Raw genomic sequence first — 20,356 nt, forward strand, 5'->3', positions numbered from 1 at the left:
TTGAATAGTTAGGAGAGTCTCTGTGCCCTCCATAAGTGTATGCATGTCAAGGACGCAGATTTTAGGACTGTGACCTTTGTCATTCTCTAAGTGCAGCTTATTCTAAGTGCAGATATGGAAGTATAATGCTTGCTGAAAGTTCTTACATTAGCAGGGGAGCTACAGTTTAGCCTATAGGATGGATTTAATTTCTTAAGTTATTTAGTAGGGTTTTTCTTGTTGCCTTACGGTTCCTCCTTCTTGGAGCTGAATCCACACAAATACTTGCTTCCAGGTGCAATGTTTTTTACTGAGAGCAGTCCAAAGGAATTCATCTAATCCAAGCTAAGTAAAATCTGGAATTTCTATTCCACAGGGAAATTCTGACGTTTGATTTGATCTGGAATTGGTGCTGAACTGACCTGAAGCAAAGTTTTTCATTTGGATTTTCCTGACAGAATATAAAATTTTCCCACAAAAATTTAAGGTTGTTGGCTGTAGCTGTGTTGGTCTACGGGCATAGGCAGACAAGGTTCCTTGGGTAGATGTGATATCTTTTATTAAAACAACCACAGCAAAAGCTTTGTTATCTGGCACCCATGGGGAATGGGGAGGTGCTGGATAACAAAATATGCCGGTTCACTGAGAGGCCAAAACAGGCGTCTTCGCCTGTTCGGGCTGCTGCCTCTCCCACCGTGTCTGGGACATTGCCGCCCCTCCCACCACGTCACCATCCCTCCTGCGGGCCCCGAGGGATAGGGAGGTGGGTCCTGCGCAGGCTGCTATGCTCTGGGCCGTGGGGACTTGGCAACGTGGGCTGCTTTGCCCTGGCCCGTTGGGGCTCGGCAAAACCAGAAGTGCCATGGTGGGCACTTTCAGTTTTGCTTTTACCTTACAAGCCGGCATGCCAGTTAATAGAGCATGCTGGCTTGTAAGGTGCCAGATAACGCAGCTTTTACTGTAAATAGTTGGAAAATTTGTTCTTTGCAAGCTTTCAGGCACAAACAACCTTCTTCAGGCATAGGGAGAGTGGTGGTGTTTTGTGTGCTCTTCTGGGTAGAATAGAAGTGAATATGCAAAATGCAGGTCTGTGAAAATGCAAATGTGTGGCAGTGGGAATTAGAGGGAATGGGAGACAAAAGGTGTGAGATGGGTTGGTTCGGGGGAGGTGGGGGAATGTGGAGCTGGTGATAGAATGTAGCTGGTAAAATGCATGTTAGAAGGCACCCCTACGGGTGCTGGGAAGGTAGTCTATATTTTTTAAGTTTTTGTAGAAAGTCTGTTGTGTCTTGGACAAAACTCAGTCTTTGGGTGACAAGAGGTTTTAAGATGGATTTGATGAAACCTGATATTTCCTTAGTTAGAGTTCCATAGTTGGATATTATAGGTCCGCCAGGTTTTCCTTGTTGTTTATGGATTTTAGGGAACATATAAAAAGTCCCTGGATTGGGTAGTGGAGGGTAGGGATCACATTTTGTAGTTTTTCTTGTAGTTCAGATGGAAATGATGTGATGGTGGTTTTGAGTTTTAAGGTGTAAAGGGAAGTTGGACCTTCCTTTAGTTTTTGGTAATAGTTGGGGTCAGAGAGTTGTCTGTTGGCTTCTTTTCTGTGGTCTTATTGGTTAAGGATAACAATAGCTCCTCCTTTTTCTGCTGGTTTTATTACTGTTTGTTGGTTGGATCTTAAAGAGTATATGTCCCTTTTCTCTGAGAGGGAGAGGTTATTATGTTGGCATGTGTTGTTGATTATTTCGTTGTGCATTCTTTCTTTGAAGCAGTCAATATAGCATCTTGGGTATGAATTTCATCCACTGTGAGGTGTCCAATCTGATTATTATTTTTGGATTTTTTGGTGTTAATCTGTTCCTTGATGTTGTCATAGGATGCAGCATTGTTGAAAGTGGATTCGTTTTGGTTGTGGAAATATTCCTCAAGATGGAAGTGTTGGAAAAAATCTTCTAGTTCTCCACATTTGTAGTATCTTATTAGGGTATTTTTCCAGACAGAAATTAAGGCCTTTCAAGAGGACAGATTTTCCAGCTTTGGTAAGTGTGTGCATGGAGGGATTGATAATGTTTGAGGGTTGACTGGTTCCTTCAGTTTAATTGGGTATGAGGTTGGAATGTTATACAGTATTGGTATTGTTTCTCTGGTGGTTGCTTAGTTGCTGGGAAAATTGTTCCTGTAGTAATTGGTTCCATTTCTTCTTTTTATGTTGAATGGATGTTGTAGTCTTTTTGTATATGTTGTATAACATTTGGGAAGATACCCGGATTTATCTCTTTCAAGTTGTAGCATGTGTTGATTTCCTTTTGGAGTTGATTTCTTTTGGAGTAGGTTATGTGAAGGAGATGATTTCTAAGTTTTTCTGAAGTTGTCTTGCATAGTTGTGAAGCATATTTAGAGTGGTGTGTAGTAGTCAGGGGACTGTAGATGTTCAGTCCTCCTGGAATGATGTTTTGTTTCTTGCATAGATTTAGAAAATATGTATCACTGTTGTGCTTGGTTTCTTTCTTGTCATGTAGTGAAGTTTCCATTTCAAATGGCAAAATTTGATATCTTCCATGCTTTAGGGTTGTTGGTTGTAGCTGTGTTGGTCTCCAGAGAGACAGATTGCACTTTTGAAAGAGCCACCTGGATACCATGTGAAGAATTGCTGCAGTACAAAAAGAAAATCCCCATCAATTGCACACCATTAGTTATGACGCATTACCCTTCCCTGGAACCTACATGGAAAATCCTCATACAATTGCAATGCATACTAGAAGACCCCATTAAAGAGATTTTTCCAGAACCACCAATTCTAGCCTTTAAACAAGCATCGAACCTTGCTAACCTCATCACCCGAAGCAAACGCCCTAAGGCCCAAACCACACCCAATGGATCCTGACCATGCCAGGACAAGAAATGCAAAACCTGCCAACACATCTTCACTGTCCCCACTATAACTACACCCCACAACAGAACCATCACCATTCCTGCACCTCCAGAAATGTTATACATTTCGTTCAGTTCACCGAATGGACCAATGTTGGAGCAGTACCAAATTTAGGCACAAGCTAAGTAAGCTACAGGTTAGGATTTCACATTATGAGGGGCCTCTAAACATAGATAGCGGAAGCAGGGGGCTAACTGTGCTCAGTCCCCCCCAAATGCAGGCAGCAGGTAGGACCTCAGAGCAGCAGAGTCGCAGGCTGCTGCAGGGGAAGAGCGGTATGCACACACACATACCCTGTGCAGCCAGGATCACAGCAGGCTGAGCAGGCAGGTTAGTTTATTTCTGTTTTCTTTACCTGAGCTTGGGGGGGGGGGGGGGCGTAGATTGAGACCCCCACAGTGCAGAAGGCAGTGGGGTAAAGGCAGGGGCAAATCATTCACTCCTAGCCTGCTCCCTGCTGCACTGTGGGGATTGTCCTATGACCTGGCCCGGCCGAGTCCTCATTCATGGGGCAGTGAGAGCCTGGCAGCTGGTCCAGGTGTGCGGGCGGGCAGCTCCTGCCACTGCGCTGGGGAGCCAGGGGAGGGGAGGGCATGTTTCCCTCCCTTCGCTCCCCCACGCCATGCCCCTGGACAAGCCGCCAGGCTCTAACTCTTTCACGACCCGGCACAGCCAGGATTCCATTCACGGTGAATGGGAGCCGGGCTGGGTCGTGGGACAATCGGAGCCCAGTGGCTCTTCCGGGGTGCAGCACCGGGCAGCTGAGGAGGGCACGTGGCCCTCTGGTCTTTGCACAGGGGAAAGGCGGGCTATAGATGGGAGCTGCGCTCTGTCTGCTCCATGCCTTGCTGCTGCCTTTGAAAGCAGTGCGGCACCATCTGCCTTGCTGCCCGGCCTGCCCAGCAGTGCGACTTGCCTGGCACCGTGCCGCTTCCAAAGCCAACGGTGTGGTATGGAGTAGGCAGAGCCCCTTTCAGCTGCCCAGTGCCGTGCCCCTGGAGGAGCAAGTGCAGGTGGTGTGGGGCCAGGGCAAGTGCAGAGTGGCGAATTCGCAGGAGCCGCTGGCACTGGGCAATGACTCTGGGTGTGGAGGAAGGAATGGGCGTAGCAGGCCCCGGCCCCAATCCTAGGCCCAGCTCTGCTCTGATCCCTGTCCAGTCCCAGCCCAGCCCCATTTCCCCTTCCCCGTGGCCCTTTCCCCTTCCCCTGCAGACTTTCCTGTAAGAGGGGGTGCACACAGGTGCACTCAGCCCCCCCAATTTTTTTCTCCCTCCACCTATGCCTCTAACTACGAAAACAATACAGTAAAACCTCACAAATCTGGTGTGCTCGGGATTGAGCATGTGTCAGATATTTGAAAATGCCATTTTTTTTTAAACTGGCACTGCAGCCGCTCGTGGAGCTGGGGAGGGGTGGGGGGGGGATAGTGGTGCCCGGTCCTGGAGACCAGCTGCATACAGAGCAGCAGGATGGGGTGCTTAATGGAGGTGGCAACAGCTGCATGCAAGCTTCCCCCACCACTTCCAGGCCGGCGGGGGGGAGTGGTGGCCGGTCCCGAAGCAGCGGGTAAGTGCTGGATTTTGCAAAATATATGTTTTAGTTTGATTAGCAGTTTTTCATTGCACCTTTGCCTACACACCAGAAATCTATCGAAGATAATAATGCCCTATTACCTGTGGGTGCACACGTCTCACAAGACAACCACTCTCTCTCCAGTCTCTCAGTTGTAATCCTGAAAGGGAATTTACAAAATACCTTTTGTAGATGATCCTACGAACTTCACTTCATCAGCCAACTGGATACAAAAAATCATGCACTAAATATAGACATTGGATTTATGGTACATTATAACCTACATGCCACCTGATAACCCCAAGTAACCTCTCTACATTTTACCAGCTAGATTTTATCACTAGTTCAACATTTCCCCCCTCACCTACCTATCTCGCACCTATTGTTTCCCATTCCCTCTGATTCCCACTGCCACGCATTTGCATTTTCACAGACCTACAGTTTGCATATTGGCTTCTATTCTACCCAGGAGAGCACACAAAACACAACCAGACTCCCTATGTCTGAAGAAGGGTGTTTGTGCCGGAAAGCTGGCAGAGAACAATTTTTTCAAGTATTTAGTTGGTTTAATAAAAAATATCACATCTACCCAAAGAACTTTTAATTTGTGACTTAATGGAGCCTGCTGATTTTTCTGTTGGGAAATTCCCAGCTAGCCTTGTATTTAACCTTCTTTTTGCTCTCTGGCTTAATCTGCACAAAGCCAAACCTACCTTACCAGAAATCTCAGCTTCTATTTTTCTGGCAGCCTACTGCTTAGATCTTTTTTATTCTGGGTACATCTGATCACCCTTTCTCTACTCTCCCATTCCCAGCTGCCAATTGCCATTCAATTATTATTCATCTTTGCTATAATTACTTGGTAAAAATTCTGATGTAGCTTTCTTGTGTAGTGTTAACCATTGCAGTGGTTTTAAAATAAATGTGCTCGTAAACTCTAAAAGTGTGTAGGGAGGGCAAGTTCTGTATACCATTTAAAAAAAGCCACCTCTGAATTAGGACCTTGCCTAACATTACAGCTTAAACTTTATTGACAGGCTGTAAACTGCTTGTAAACTCTGTTTGTAGAGATAACACTGACAGGCTGTTAATTTCCTTACTACCATGTAAATGTGGAAGTGTCAAAAAACCTAGGTAATCAAAAGGGTGTATTTGGTTGCCCTGTTGGTCTGAGACCAAAAAGAAATGCAAAACTCTAGACCTCTTGGTTCAGAGATGATCCCTTTTATTAGACCAGCTGAGAAAAGGAAAGAATCCTGCCTTATCTGCACATCGAAGAGCAGCTCACAAAGATACTCGCATGGACCCAGAGGTTCCCATCTTCAGTTCCCTCTGTGCAAAAATGAAGTTTATTTTCTACCTGTGGGGACTTTTTACCATCTTTAATTTTCCCTGAGCCTGAGGAAGGGTGTGTATGCCCAAAAGCCAGCAGAAAAAGATAATTTTTTTGCAATTTTTTAGTTGGTCTAATAAAAGGTATTGTCTCTGAACCAAAAGTCCTAGAGTTTTGCATTTCTTTTCTGGGTAATCACAGGCATTTGATCTAAGTATTTTTTCAGTACTGAATTTTTCAGTTCAGTGGATTAAAGAAAGTGTGTGTGCGCGCACACACACGCACACTTCAAAATACAAATGCTCTCATAGTCCCAGTGTCCTTTTACAGAGGTTTACAGGGAATGTGACATGAGAACAGAAGGTTATGCTCCCAGTTTTCAGTCAGTGCTGTTTGTAACAATAACTAGAATATTAAAAACAAAAATAGAAACTACTCCTCAACTTTGGTTTTTTCTGTGATCATGCACCTTTAATGTAAGTTTTAACTATTTCTTTCTTAGTCTTAAGTTTTAGGGTGAGATTTTTTTGAAAGCCAAGTAGTTTCTCTTTTTGAGTTCTGTTTTTCTTTCTTTCTTTTGGTTAAGTTGTACAGCACGTGCATTTTTCATGATGCATGAAACATAAGTGACACACAAATCCAAACACAGGAAGTTTAAAGTTCATAGAGAAACTCTTAATGCTCTATTTGCAGTCACTGCACATGTACAGTCTCTGGTTTCAGGGAACATTTATGGTGTATGAAGTCATTTTGAAATAGAAGGTTGCCTAACTATGGATATTGTTACTTCAATAGAATAATATTGGCAATATTTTCATTAAAAAGTTAATTTACTAAGAGCTGTTGCTACATGGTGGCAACCTGTGATAGTCTTGGTAAGACACAAGTAGTTGCTTAGCATAAAATAAAGTCTGATTCCCAATGCTGTTGTGAATGTTGTTACATTGTTTCTTTTATTTTATTCTAATTAGGTCATTTTTTAAAAGTTCATTTTCATTCACTATCAGTAAATCATGACAAACTAATACAAATAACAGGGACAAAATATTTTTCATTTATCAACAAAGTCTGTTTTCTCAAGTGCCTGTGTAAATTGTGATGCGTGTTGGAGAAATTTAGGTTTCATAATAACACCTTAAGTCTTTAGATGATGATGTTTATTATTTTTAATCAACCAACTCTTATTTCCTTATCCCTGGTTCTCTACTAAAACATGTCTTTAAATGTATGGATAGTACCCCTGGCTTACCGGATAGGCACTGTAAATGTGGTTTATAAATTCAAAGTAATATGGTAAAAACACAAGAAAAGAAAGCCTTTTGTCCTTAACGCTGCAATAATGAGTTTACTGTACCAGTCTCCAGAAAGGCTGGTGGTGGTGATTGGTCTTGTAGAGTAATTCTGTCTTGTAGAATTATTTTGTTTATAGCTTGTGTTGTTGGTAATGTAAGGTCATGAATACCCAATTGTGTTTACAAGGAAAGAACATCTAGTTTTTGGATCAGAATAACAAATTGCTTTTGATGTTGGATTTGAATGTTAAAAGCGGTGAAGGAATCCTAAAATTAGTAGGAGACAGGTTTAAAACCAACACAAGAAAGTACATTTTTTTTACACAATGCATGATTAACTTGTGGAATTCATTTCCACAGGAGGCAATAGAGGCAGATAGCATAGCCAGCTTCAAAAAGAGACTAGACAAATTCAGAGATGATAGATCTATTAATAGGTATTGAACAGAACAGTTGGAGATTCATAGATTCATAGATGTTAGCGTCGGAAGGGACCTCAATAGATCATCGAGTCCGACTCCCTGCATAAGCAGGAAAGAGTGCTGGGTCTAGATGACCCCAGCTAGATACTCATCTAACCTCCTCTTGAAGACCCCCAGGGTAGGGGAGAGCACCACCTCCCTTGGGAGCCCGTTCCAGACCTTGGCCACTCAAACTGTGAAGAAGTTCTTCCTAATGTCCAATCTAAATCTGCTCTCTGCTAGCTTGTGGCCATTGTTTCTTGTGACCCCCGGGGGCGCCTTGGTGAATAAATACTCACCAATTCCCTTCTGTGCCCCCGTGATGAACTTATAGGCAGCCACAAGGTCGCCTCTCAACCTTCTCTTGCGGTGGCTGAAAAGGTCCAGGTTCTCTAGTCTCTCCTCGTAGGGCTTGGTCTGCAGGCCCTTGACCATACGAGTTGCCCTTCTCTGGACCCTCTCCAGGTTATCCGCATCCTTCTTGAAGTGTGGCGCCCAGAATTGCACGCAGTACTCCAACTGCGGTCTGACCAGTGCCCGATAGAGGAGAAGTATCACCTCCTTGGACCTATTCGTCATGTATCTGCTGATGCACGATGAAGTGCCATTGGCTTTTCTGATGGCTTCGTCACACTGCCGGCTCATGTTCATCTTGGAGTCCACTAGGACTCCAAGATCCCTTTCCACCTCTGTGCCACCCAGCAGGTCATTCCCTAGGTTGTAGGTGTGCTGGACATTTTTCCTCCCTAGGTGCAGCACTTTGCATTTCTCCTTGTTGAACTGCATCCTGTTGTTTTCTGCCCACTTGTCCAACCTATCCAGGTCTGCCTGCAGCTGTTCCCTGCCCTCCGGCGTGTCCACTTCTCCCCATAGCTTTGTGTCATCTGCAAACTTGGACAGAGTACATTTGACTCCCTCGTCCAAGTTGCTGATGAAGACATTAAAGCGTATCGGTCCAAGGACCGAACCCTGCGGGACCCCACTGCCCACACCCTTCCAGGTCGAGACCGACCCATCCACCACGACTCTTTGGGTGCGACCCTCTAGCCAATTCGCCACCCACCGGACTGTGTAGTCATCCACATCACAGCCTCTTAACTTGTTCACCAGTATGGGGTGGGATACCGTATCAAAGGCCTTCCTGAACTCTTCCTCCTGTGTCCAGGCGTTTTGTAACCTGGTCATAGAAGGAGACTAGATTGGTCAGGCACGATCTGCCCGCCACAAACCCGTGCTGGTTTCCCCTCAGCATAATTTGCCCTGCCGGGCTCTCACAAATGTGAGCCTTGATAATTTTTTCAAAGACTTTACCAAGGATGGAGGTGAGACTGACTGGCCTATAGTTGCCCGGGTCCTCCTTCCTCCCCTTCTTGAAAATGGGGACCACGTTAGCCCTTTTCCAATCCTCTGGGACTTGGCCCGTGCGCCACGAGCATTCGAATATGCTTGCTAGTGGCTCTGCAATGATGTCGGCCAGTGCCTTCAGCACCCTCGGATGGAGCTCATCCGGGCCTGCCGACTTAAAGGCATCCAGTTCTTCCAAGTGACTCTGCACCACCTCAGGATCTACATATGGAAGTCTGGCGCCTTGCTGCTGCCTCTCTACAACCCCAGTGAGAGACTTGTCGTGCCCCTCGCTTAGGAACACTGAGGCAAAGAACTCGTTGAGGAGTTCAGCCTTGTCCCCCCTGTTTGTCACCAATTGTTTCTGCCCATTTAGCAGAGGTCCTATTCCTCCCTGGGCCTTCCTTTTACTCCCAATATATCTAAAAAACAATTTCTTGTTGTCTTTTACTTGGGTTGCCATCCTCAGCTCCATGGTAGCTTTGGCCCGCCTAACTGCCTCCCTACAAGCATGAGCAGAGGAGGTATATTCATCTTTAGTGATCTCACCCTGTTTCCACTTTTTATGTGCTCCCCTTTTGGCCCTTAGGCTGCCCTGGATTTCTCTGGTCAGCCTTGGAAGCCTCCTGGCCCCTTTCCCTTTTTTGCCTCGCTCGGGGATTGTCTTGCTTTGTGCCCGAAGGATCGTTTCCTTAAGGCACAGCCACCCTTCTTGGGCTCCCATCCCTTCAAAACTCCTACTCTGCAGTGCGTCCTTGACTAATTGCCTGAGTGCATTGAGATCAGCTTTCCTAAAGTCTAGCACTTTCACCCTACTAGTTACCTTACCCACTCGACATCTTATGTTGAATTCTATTATTAGGTGATCACTGTCTCCCAAATGGCTACCGATCTGGAGGTCCCCTATCATGTCATCCCCTGTTGCCAATACCAGATCCAGTATGGCATTCCCCCTAGTGGGACCATGCACCTCCTGTGTCAGGTGGAGGTCCTGTACACAGGTTAGAAACCTGCGTGAGCGATGGGACCTTGCTGTCTGCATCTCCCAGCAGATGTCCAGGTAGTTTAGGTCCCCCATGACTACCGCCTCTTTAGCTTTTATGGTCTCCGAGAGTTGCCTCAGGAGCCCCGCATCTATTTCTTCCCCTTGGTGTGCGGGTCTGTAGCAGACGCCTACCACCAAATCCCTTTCTCCTTGCCCCCCATGTAGCCTAACCCACAATCCTTCTACTTCCTCAACCTCGGATTCTGTCTTGATGAGGGTTGATGTATATTGCTCACTGAGGGTTGATGTATATTGCTCACATGTTTCCTTTGGTATTGCTAAACCAATAATGGTGGATGCCAAGGTGGGTAATGAATAGAGGATAGATCACTCTAGATATATCTGGTTCAGTGCACTCTCTCTAATGCATCCACCCCTGCCACTGTTGGAGATAGGATACTGGGTCATTGATCTGACCCAGTATGACACTCCTTATCTTCTTAAAATGAAAATGCGTGCTCTTGTAGATAAAAACAGGTGGTTGTAACTTGCAAAGTGGGACTGATTTGGGTATCCTATTGTGCAAGGCACTATGGAGTTTAAGTGAAGCTGTGGGATAGGGCCACATCCTGTACCCACTGATGTCAGTGGTCTCTTCTAATAACCTCAGCTGAATCCAGTTCAAGCCTTTAATACACACCCCCTGTACCTTGGCAGAGGTAGACTGAAAATGTGTTTTCCTTCACTTACAAGTTAATTTAGTTTTGTCTCATTATCTGTGGGACATTTTCTCATATCATGAACCACTCTATAATAGGATGCTCATCTAGCTCTGTTTCAGAGAGGATTAGCATAGCAGCATAGGGATGAAGTATTGAAGTGCTGGGAAATGTGTGGTAGAACTTCAACACCCACAGTCAACAGTGAACCTAACTGAACCCAGTGTTTCATCTTCCTGACTTCCATGTACAACAAGTAGAGAAATTTCACAGTTTTCCAAATTCGCCAATTCAGTTTTTTGTAATTTTTAAAAATTTTTTTTTTAAATGGAAACTGCAAATTTTGTAGGCCCCCCTCGGAAAAGCCCGGTCCCAACAAAAAACTGCATTGACTACGAAAAAGCCTGAATGGGAAGTGGGCAGGGGAGCTGCAAACAGAGGCAGGAAGCCCTGGCATTGTAAAACAGAGCGGGGAAGAGTGTGTGTGTAGGGGGTGGGGGGAGAATTTTTGTGGCAGAGTACAGTGCTTTAAACACACCTCTGGCCAAGAGGCCTCAGAGTCTTGCCCCTCGCTGGAGATTGGAAGGTGGCCATCTGTCAATTTCTCGGGGGGGGGGGGAGGGCAAGGACTTCTGGAGCCACTCAGCTAATCGGAGGCATGTGGGGGCGGGTGGTTGGCTGCGCTCTGCCACAAAATGGCACCCAATGGTGCGCTAGGACTGTGAAATTCAGAGACAAGCTCCATTAATTAGTTAGGTCCCTAACAGTAAGTTCACATGGAAACAGAGAAAAATGGTTATGATGGGCTGGCAGAATGGATTTTTCAAAACATGTTTTGAGATGTGGAGGTGTGAATCATTTAGTGTGCATTTAAAAATGAGTTTGATTTAATTGCTGCAACTCCCCAGACGTATACTTTGAATTATTTGGAGGCTTTTGTATGTCCTGCCAGCGTTAGTATTTTTTGATACACAAGGACCTGAGTGGCTCTAACGTGTATTTTTGTTGCATTATTATTGTTGTTATTATTGCTACTCTCCACAGATTGTTTAGGTTTTTTTGTTAAATGCACAAACCTATCTAGTTTCTGTATTAATCTGTCCCTTGCTGTGCTAGCAGCTATTTTCTTCACCTCTGTTAACTTGCACCTCCATTAAGTTTAAAAATAACTGCTGGATTTTCCTAATTTGTAGGCGAGTCTTTAAAATAATTCCAGTTAACATCAGTCAGTGGGAAGTTTCCTAGGAGGGAAATGAGGAGTTTGAGCCCTACATCTTTATTTAATTTAACTTCCAGTTGAAAAATTAATTCTACAGCTTCACAGATGTGTATATCTAATTTTGAAATGATTCAGGGGAATTTTTTCGAACTGCAGGTGAGTACCTCCTGTGCTTCCAGTTTACCCAGGCAGTTGCTGAGTCAAATTAACAGCATTATACTCAATCTTACTGTTGCTGTTCACAGTTATACAGAGCAGGGGCGACCAAGATGCAGACTGGGGAGTCGCGTCATTTGGCCTGTGGGGCTCCCCAGGGGTCTGGAAGTTTGGTGGTGTGGTGAGCAGTGGCATGATAGGTACTCTGCCACTGCTCATCCTACCACTGAATTTTTGGACCCATGGAAAACTCCATGGGCCTAATCTGGAGGACAGAACTATACCATCTGGCCTGCAGCTTCTCATAGGGCTGGAAATGTGTTGGGAGAAAACAACACAATTAACAGTGCCACCATGAACTTCCAGCCCTGTAGGCCCGATGGTACACCATTGTGCTCCAGATCGAGCCCACGGATTTGCCCTGTGCCTCATCCGTGGGGTTGGATGAGTTGAATGCTAATACAGAGAATGAAGCTCAAGAATTGTTAGGTGTACCGTGATCCTTTTGAAAGCTCTGCACAGTATGAGATAACTTCCATGCCTTAGGGTTGCTGGTTGTAGACGTGTTGGTCTAAGGGCATAGGCAGACAAGGGTCTTTGGGTCAATGTGATATCTTTTATTAGACCAGCTAAATAGTAGGGCTGTGTGAAGCTTTGGATGCTGATTTGATTTGGAGGAGATTCGTCTTGATTTGATGCCTGAAGCTCCAAATCTGAATTGAATCGGGGACCAATTAAAATTTCTGAATCGATTTGAACCTCTCCGAATCTTTAGAAAAGATTTGGAGAGCTTTGATGATTCAGAGAGTCCCTGCCCACTGCAGCAGGGAGCTGGACTCAGAGCTATTAAGTAGGGGGCATGGGAGAGGGAGCTGGAGAAGAGGGGAGGGCACCATGGGGGGACCCCTGCCAGGCCCCATCCCTTGCCTGCTACCCCAGCCCCCCCCCGACCTCCGCCTGCTCCCCCCCCACCTGGCTGCCCCACCTGCCTCAGCTTTTGGTGATTTAAAAAAAAGCCCTGACTTACCAGGTACAGCTTGGTGGAGGGGTGATCCTCACTGCGCCCCACTGCCCCATGCTGTGTGTGGGGGCTCTGCAGGAGCCCCCCGCCCCTTCTCCCAGCCCCCCCATGGCTGCCCTGCCTGCCCCAGCTCCATCCCTTTAAGAAACCCCTCCCACAAAAAACCCCTAAACTCACCAGCTCCTCAGCAGCCTCAGGGCTTTGTGGGGGCTCATGCAAAGCCAATCACGTGGCGCTGGGCAGTGGGAATTGCCCCCCGCCAGGCAGGAACAGGTGAGTTCAGGGTTTTTAGGGTTTGTTTTTTTTTTCCCTTAAAGGGCTGGAGCTGGGGCAGGCAGGGCAGCCATGGGGAGGGGGCTGGGACAGCGGGGGGGTGTCAAGGGGCTCATGGCAGACCTCCCCCTCAGCAGCGTGGGGCAGTGGGGGGCAGCGGGGATCTCCTCCCCGCCCAGCAGCACCTGCTGACCCCGTGCTTTTTTTTTTTTCTTCTTTTCAAAGTGCTGGGAGCTGGGGCAGGCGGGGCAGCCATTGCCCGGTTGGGAGAGCAGGCCAATCTCCAAATCAGATTCAGCTGAATCAATCTGTAACAGTGATTTGAATCACCGAATTGAGTCGCTGTCCCCTGAATCGGCCAAATCTGAAGCGAATACTGGCTGCTTTGCACAGGCCTGCTAAATAGTTGGAAAAATTGTTTGTTGCAAGCTTTCAGGCGCAAACACCCTTCTTCAGGCGTAAGGAGAGTCTGCTGGTGTTTTGTGTGCCCTCCTGGTATTTTACCAGCTACAGTCTGTCACCAACTCAACATTCCCCCCTTTCTCCTCCACCTACCTGTCTCATACCCATTGTCTCCCATTCCCTCTGATCCTCACTGCCACACATTTGCATTTCGCATATTGGCTTCCATTCCACCCAGGAGAGCACACATAACACCTGGAGACTCGAGTAACTTTCCAGGGGTTTGAAATCTTCATTTGAGACTACCGTGAGTGGGGTACCTTGGTGCTTAAACCCTGCTTAATGTGCTGTTGCCTGAATGCCAGTGATCTCAGTAGGACTGTCTTCTGTATATAATTCCCAACCAAACAGCCCCCCTAAAAGGAGATGTATGTTTTTTAATTATAAGGACATATTTTGAGGGTCTCTTGTTAATAATTTGGAAGTACTTTGTTAGTCCCTCCTTTTTTTGATATTTATTTCAAACAAGGAGGCTTGCTCAGACTGCTTAGGTGCATAGAAAATTTTTTCTATCTATGAAAGGAAACTTGCAATAGATGGAATTTGTCTTCATCTTCCACAGACTAAAGATTTTTTTTTAAATTTTATAGCCAGTGGGCCAGCTCAAAGTCTTCAGCTCGGTGTGGAGTTGGGGAGGCAGGGTTTGTGTAGGATTTGTTTTTTTGTTTTTGCCTCCAACAAAAGAACAAGAAACTCATAGGGAAGTTTCTGCCCTGGTTCCAGAAGAGGGTCCAGCTCTGATAAATTAATTCTCTCAGTTCTCCTGGAAAGCTACTGTGGTTGTATTCTTATCTTCTGTGGCCTCATCACTAAGCCAAAGATGGAAGCCAAAAGACAAATGTCAATTTAACAGATGCCAGAGAGTGAATATTCTTCGTTTGGCACATTTACCATTCACAATTATGGCCCTAAAATTGTTTCTTCCATCTCCGAATCCATCAAGATGGTGATAAACCCATATGTGAATATTTTGTACCTGTCATGGTGATATTTCATTTTTAAATGAGCCTTGGCAATGGTTGAGCTGGAAATCGGTCATCATCTGATGTATTTATGACTGCTTCGTGTGTTGATGAAAGGTTTTCAGGTTATTCAGGTATTTGAGATGTTCAGTGTCCTTCAGTTGTGCTTCTGAGTTTGGAATACAGCCTTTTGGGCAGAAGCCAGTACAGGAGACACTTGCCATTCATGGGGGATCCATTCTGGAGATATCTGTGAGTATCAGACCCTTGTCAGACCCCACAGCCGCCCCCTGCTTCCCCCCCTTTTCCCCCCCCCCCCCCCGCGAGAGCCTGGAAGTGCAGGACTCCCCTGCAGTGCCTGAGGACCGACCACAGCTGCGTCCAGGGGAGAAGATGTTGCTGCCTCCCTCCCTGTTTCCAGTACTCGTTCTCCACCCACCCGGCTCCGCCCTCTGCCTGCCTGGCTCTGCTCTGGGCTCTGCTCTCCCTGGCTCTGCCCTCTTCCGCCCCACACAGCGCTCCATGCCTGGCTTAACTGTAGAGGCAGGAGTTTGGTGCAGCACCAGAGGGAGCTGCAGTGGCACTCACCCTGACCCACCCAGTTGGCACAGTGCACCATGAATATTCGAATCAGCGAATAGCAAGGGTTTCCTGTATCTTCTTCTAGATATGACTGATTGATGTGTCTGTCTGTTAGTATTGCTCAAGAAATGTCTGCTTTGCTTAGAGACCATGTGCCATTTTTTGGAATGGAGAGGAATAACAGTGTTCTTTTTATCAACTTTATTTGGTATGAATATGATGTTCTGTCCCCTTTTGTAGGTTAGGTGGAATGCTAGTGGGATCTTCTTAAGATCAGGGGTATAATGGTGTCCATTTTTAGCTGTGCCAGTTACACTGTCTCCCTGCCAACCTTGTGGTGTTTTGTGTGTCCCAAAGAGGTATCTGCAGGGACAGCAGATGCATGTTGGTATTTCTTATTTTGTTTTTTCCTTCTTAATTGTTAAATGAGTTGCAGCAAAGTCCTAGGGCAGTGGTTTTCAAATGGTGTGTGAATGCCTACGGGGTTCATAGCACTTGGTCAAGGGGTACATGCCTAAATTTTAATAATGGCTGTGGAGCTTCTGATTGGTTAGTAATGGCATTGCCACCTGTTGATATCAGTGTCAACACTCTTCCTGAGGAATGAATGCACAAAGATGCATTGGATGTAGTAGCTGCAAGCAGCAATATTTTGCAAAGAAAGGGGTACAAGGAAAAAAAATTGAAAAGCCAGGCTTCTTTTGGTGGCTGTCTGGTGGTACACTTCTAGGTGTAATAATACTGGAAGAGGGGAGGGACGAGGCAGAGGCTAGGAGGGTCTCCTCTTTGAGAAGGGATTGTGAAAATAAGCAAGATAAGCAACAGAGGAAAAAATGCCACATTTCATCCTTATCCTGCCAACACATCTTGCTAGTAGCAGAAAAGTTGTGGCCATCTTCCTCTTACCCAGCTTGTCTTTGGCATAGCTAAGCTTTTTAATACCAACTGCTAAATATTTAGAAAAAGACTAGGTGGACAATTACTGTGGGTGATGTGAGAGGCTATAGTAAGGAATAACTGAATAAATTTAAGAAAAGTAAAATGGAATGTGTGCAGGGAAATTATAAAAAAATCAAACAAAAATCCCCCACTACTTTTCTGATAAAAAAAGATCTGTTGGATCATGAAATTTATCTCTGGAGGAAAGTGGTAAAATGCTCAATTGCCTGAGACATTTAAAACCTGACTAGGCAAAGCACAGGGAAATTTGTTGTAGATATCAATTCCACAAAGACTAAGGGGACGAGCCAGGAAATGTCTTCAGTGTGTGATTCTCCAGAAGATCCTGTTCCTGTCATTCTGCATTTCCAAAGTGTATGCAGCATTGCTTAGTGACAGTATATGTATGAGAAAGCAGGAGGGGTTTGTGCCATGTGCTTTTAGGGGAGGGATGGGTTGTTCTTTTAGGAAAAGGAGGTGCATTACTGGTAGTGAGGCTGCAGTATGTTTTTGCTTGATGGCTGACATTTAGAGCAGTAGCAGTTTTTAAACTTTCCATTCTCTGATGCACAGTGAACATGAATTTTTCCTCATTGGTGAAGCCCTTTGAGAATATACACATATAGGAAAGCATTGCTGGGCTGCGCTCTGTGCTTTTGAATAAATAATGGTTAGAGAGTTAAAGAGAAATTCAGCATCGTGTAGAAAATGTAATAGATACTTTTTCGGATAGCAATGATGCATCTGGCAACTGGGTAAAATGGCTGTGGCTTCAAATATTTATGGATCTGAACATTTTTGCACAACAATGCAGAAATATAGGAAAATATTTTAAAGTACCATGGGAGGAGGGTATCCTCTTGCCTTGGAAGTAATGTCCACTTGTGGTGTTGTCATCCGAGTGTGTACTGTTGCAGCAGCAGAAAAAATGTTTAATTAAATTATAAAGGCAAATAAACAGGTGCAAATTGATGCAAACAACCTTGTGAAAGGCTTCCTTCCTTTCCCTCCTACAGTGTTTGTCCACAAAATGCCACTGTACCATGCAGTCTATTTTATGGCATCTCCAAATTAAACTGAATCTATTTCTATGGTTGAGCAGTTATAATTGAGGGTTGTTTTTTTTCCCTAGCATTTCTTTCTCTTTTTTTCCCAGGGAAGCTTTTCAATTAACTTGACTTAAAATGAGCACTGTCCCTAACTTTGCAACATGTGGTTGTTTCTCTTCCAGTGGAGGCGATAGTGGAATTTGACTACAAGGCTCAACATGATGATGAGCTGACAATCACAGTAGGTGATATAATCACCAATATCAGAAAGGAGGATGGAGGCTGGTGGGAAGGACAGCTCAAAGGCAGAAGAGGTTTGTTCCCTGACAACTTTGTAAGAGTGAGTACAAAGTGAAACTGTTCTTGTGTCTTTGTGCATATTTTGTGTATTGTACTTGTTGGCTTGTATTGTCATCTCATGAAAAAACTATCTTGATATCACACTGCTTTTTATAATTTTTTTTATTTTAGTGTGTTATATTACAAAGTAAAGAATACATATGTCTATAGAGAGAGTGTGGCTGTGAATTACTTAAAAAAATATTCACACACCCTTTTTCCCTCTTCTCCAGTTGCTATTTTCAACCCTGTGGTCTAGAAGCAAAAATATCTCACCACAAATCTGTTCTCCAAAACTGAGTTTCCTCTCTACCTCATAGGTGTGTGATATCTTCTCTGCCATGTGGTATTTATTTCTGTCCAGAGTCCAATGTGGGGGTGGCTTAAAGTTTGCGAGCACAGATAGGTTTGGGATAGATTTGTTATTCACAGATAGGGAAGCCACAAATGAGTTCAGTAGTCATATCCAAATAAGTGGTTGTAAAATCTTTATGCCTCACCATGGCTTAATTTTCATGTATATGCCAAATACTGTTACATAAATACTGTTTTGGGAAAGTTTTAGAGAGGTTTTAATATTTTTGGACTGTTTTCTTTTCCTGTAAGAGCTTGGAACCTTTAAGTAGGAACTTGTATAGAGTGTGCTTGGTTTACTGGTCCTTTGTAGATGTTGATGCAGATTTAGGATAGTATTTATAGTGAATCCAGTAAAGTAGTAGTCGAAGTGTGATACAAAAGGCACCTTAGGTGGGGTGTATGTCGAGTGATGTACTATCTGTCTGACGTGGGGGCCCTCCCCTCAACTTTCCTGCCACGACTTGGTGTTATTGAAAGAAAGGGAGAGGTTCAGTGGAGATCCTCTTCCTGCGGAGCCCTGGGGACGGTAGCACTCACTGTCTGGGTGCAATGTTCCGCAGGTTTCTGCCTCCCCTACATGCTATCCACTTGCCAACTGGATGGGTGCCACCTGCGTGGTTTGATAGTGCTCCGTTGACCCCGGAACCAGTGTCAGCGTGGGTCCTGGTGGGATTATACTGGCTGACCCGACGGCTAGCGTCTCCGCCTCAGATGCTGATGGGCTGGGCTTAGGTAAACTGGCGTCCTCTCTGACTCCTCTGGATGGACACCTCTAATTTGTTCTTTTACTCAAAAAAAGGACTGCTGGAGAGGAGAGGGGTGTGGGATTGTCTCCTCGCTCCCAGCCTGCTACAGGGGCTCAGGATGCTGGCGCCGAGCCAGCTGCACTGCTCCTGCCTGCCAGAGCAAGAGCCTCAGCACATCTGGCGTGCTCCACGCTGGCGTGCCTGCTCACTCCTCTACCCCTGGGTCCCGGAAGGCCTTTTACATCTTCCCATGGTGGCCAGAATGACCGCCGCGATTGGTTTGGCTTTTCTCTACCTGGGGAACAGCTGATTAAACAGCCAGTGTAATGCCGGCTTGCGTGGCCGCAGCCGCGGCTCCTGCTCCGGCTCTGGCTGCGTTCCTGGAGGTGAGTTTCCTTGGTGGGGAGGCTGCTTGTGTGTCTTGGGGCTCCCCTTCGGAAGCGTGTGGGGGCTCCTCGCCGCCACACAAAGGTATACATTTTTTGTTTTCTAGCTGTGCATATGAGCACTGTATTAGACATTAAGTGCATAAATCAGTGGTTACTGGTGCAGTATTTATCTTTTATTATCAGCCTTTCTTGTCACAATATAAATTTGAGGTACTGGGAACACCTACATTTGGATGTTAAGTTTGGGAAGGGAAATAGCATGCCACAAGTGTGCATTGCTTTACTTATTTATAGCTAGACTTTTTGAAGCTGCTTAAATTTTCCTGAAAAGTTTTTAACTCTATTAAACCTAAAAGTAGTTTCATGGGAGAAAGGAAAGACTCTTCTCTAGGCTTTCTCCTTGCTCATTTCCAAAGACCAGTTATATGCAATGGCAATTTCAGGTTTAGCATTCCAATTAAAGGTTGCCAAACTATTTCATAATGTTTAATTACAGTTATACTACAGTTAACTACTGTGGTATAGGACTTGCTGCTGGCTCTTCCTATGTTGCATTGGTTAAGTACATCATATAGTTTGTAAATTTTCAAAAAGCTACAAGTATTTAGTGAAATGATTTATAATTTGAACACTCTTTCCTCAGTAAAAAAAACTAAGGCCAGGAAAACATTACAATTCTACATTTATATAATGTTCCAGTTCTGCTTGAATCAGCATCTAAAACTTCTCAAAAGAACTAAAAACTGCATTTCATGCTTTTATCTCAGAGCTAGCCTGAAGACTGAGCCGGAGCTGTTTTTTTCTGAGCTGGAAACTTCCTATCCATATTGGATAGTGTAGTCTATATGAGGGGTTATTTTTCACACCCCTACTAAACATCTGTTATGGCCACCCTCACCCTTAGACTGTTTCAGTTTGTTGCATCCAGGGAGCAGCAGGTATTCTTTTGTGCCAGGGAAGAAAGTAGTGTAGCTGGCAAGCAGGGTTTTAACCCTGGCTAAGTACAGACAGTCAAAAAGCCCAAGGTTGAATCGATTCAGTCTTTGCAGGTTAGTCAAAGCTGTATAGATTGAACTGGGAAGCAAGTGAACAGACATATCCTATTGATTCTGGAAATGCAGCCACATGCCTGCAGTGGCCCATACCAGAAGTCAGGGGATGCTAGAGCATGCCTCCCTGCTTGGCTGGAACAGACAGCTGCCCACCTTGGGAGGGTGGATTTGTGGGGGAGATCCAAAG

The 20,356-nt window shown here is 45.2% G+C and overlaps 1 protein-coding gene across 6 annotated transcripts in view; it reads left to right on the plus strand.

Annotated features, from left to right (window-relative positions):
- Window positions 1-20,356, plus strand: part of SH3KBP1 (SH3 domain containing kinase binding protein 1) — a 361,711-nt gene that overhangs the window by 20,641 nt on the left and 320,714 nt on the right. For 5 of the 6 annotated variants that reach the window (XM_059720873.1, XM_059720872.1, XM_059720874.1 and 2 more), the window contains exon 2: window positions 17,469-17,626. In XM_059720873.1, the coding sequence (XP_059576856.1) occupies window positions 17,469-17,626 (158 nt within the window). Of the gene's footprint in view, window positions 1-17,468; window positions 17,627-20,356 lie in introns of those variants that run through there. The other variant, XM_059720875.1, reaches the window with a different exon arrangement.

The sequence above is a fragment of the Alligator mississippiensis genome, chromosome 1, assembly GCF_030867095.1.
Source record: "Alligator mississippiensis isolate rAllMis1 chromosome 1, rAllMis1, whole genome shotgun sequence".
NCBI classification, from domain to species: Eukaryota; Metazoa; Chordata; order Crocodylia; family Alligatoridae; genus Alligator; species Alligator mississippiensis.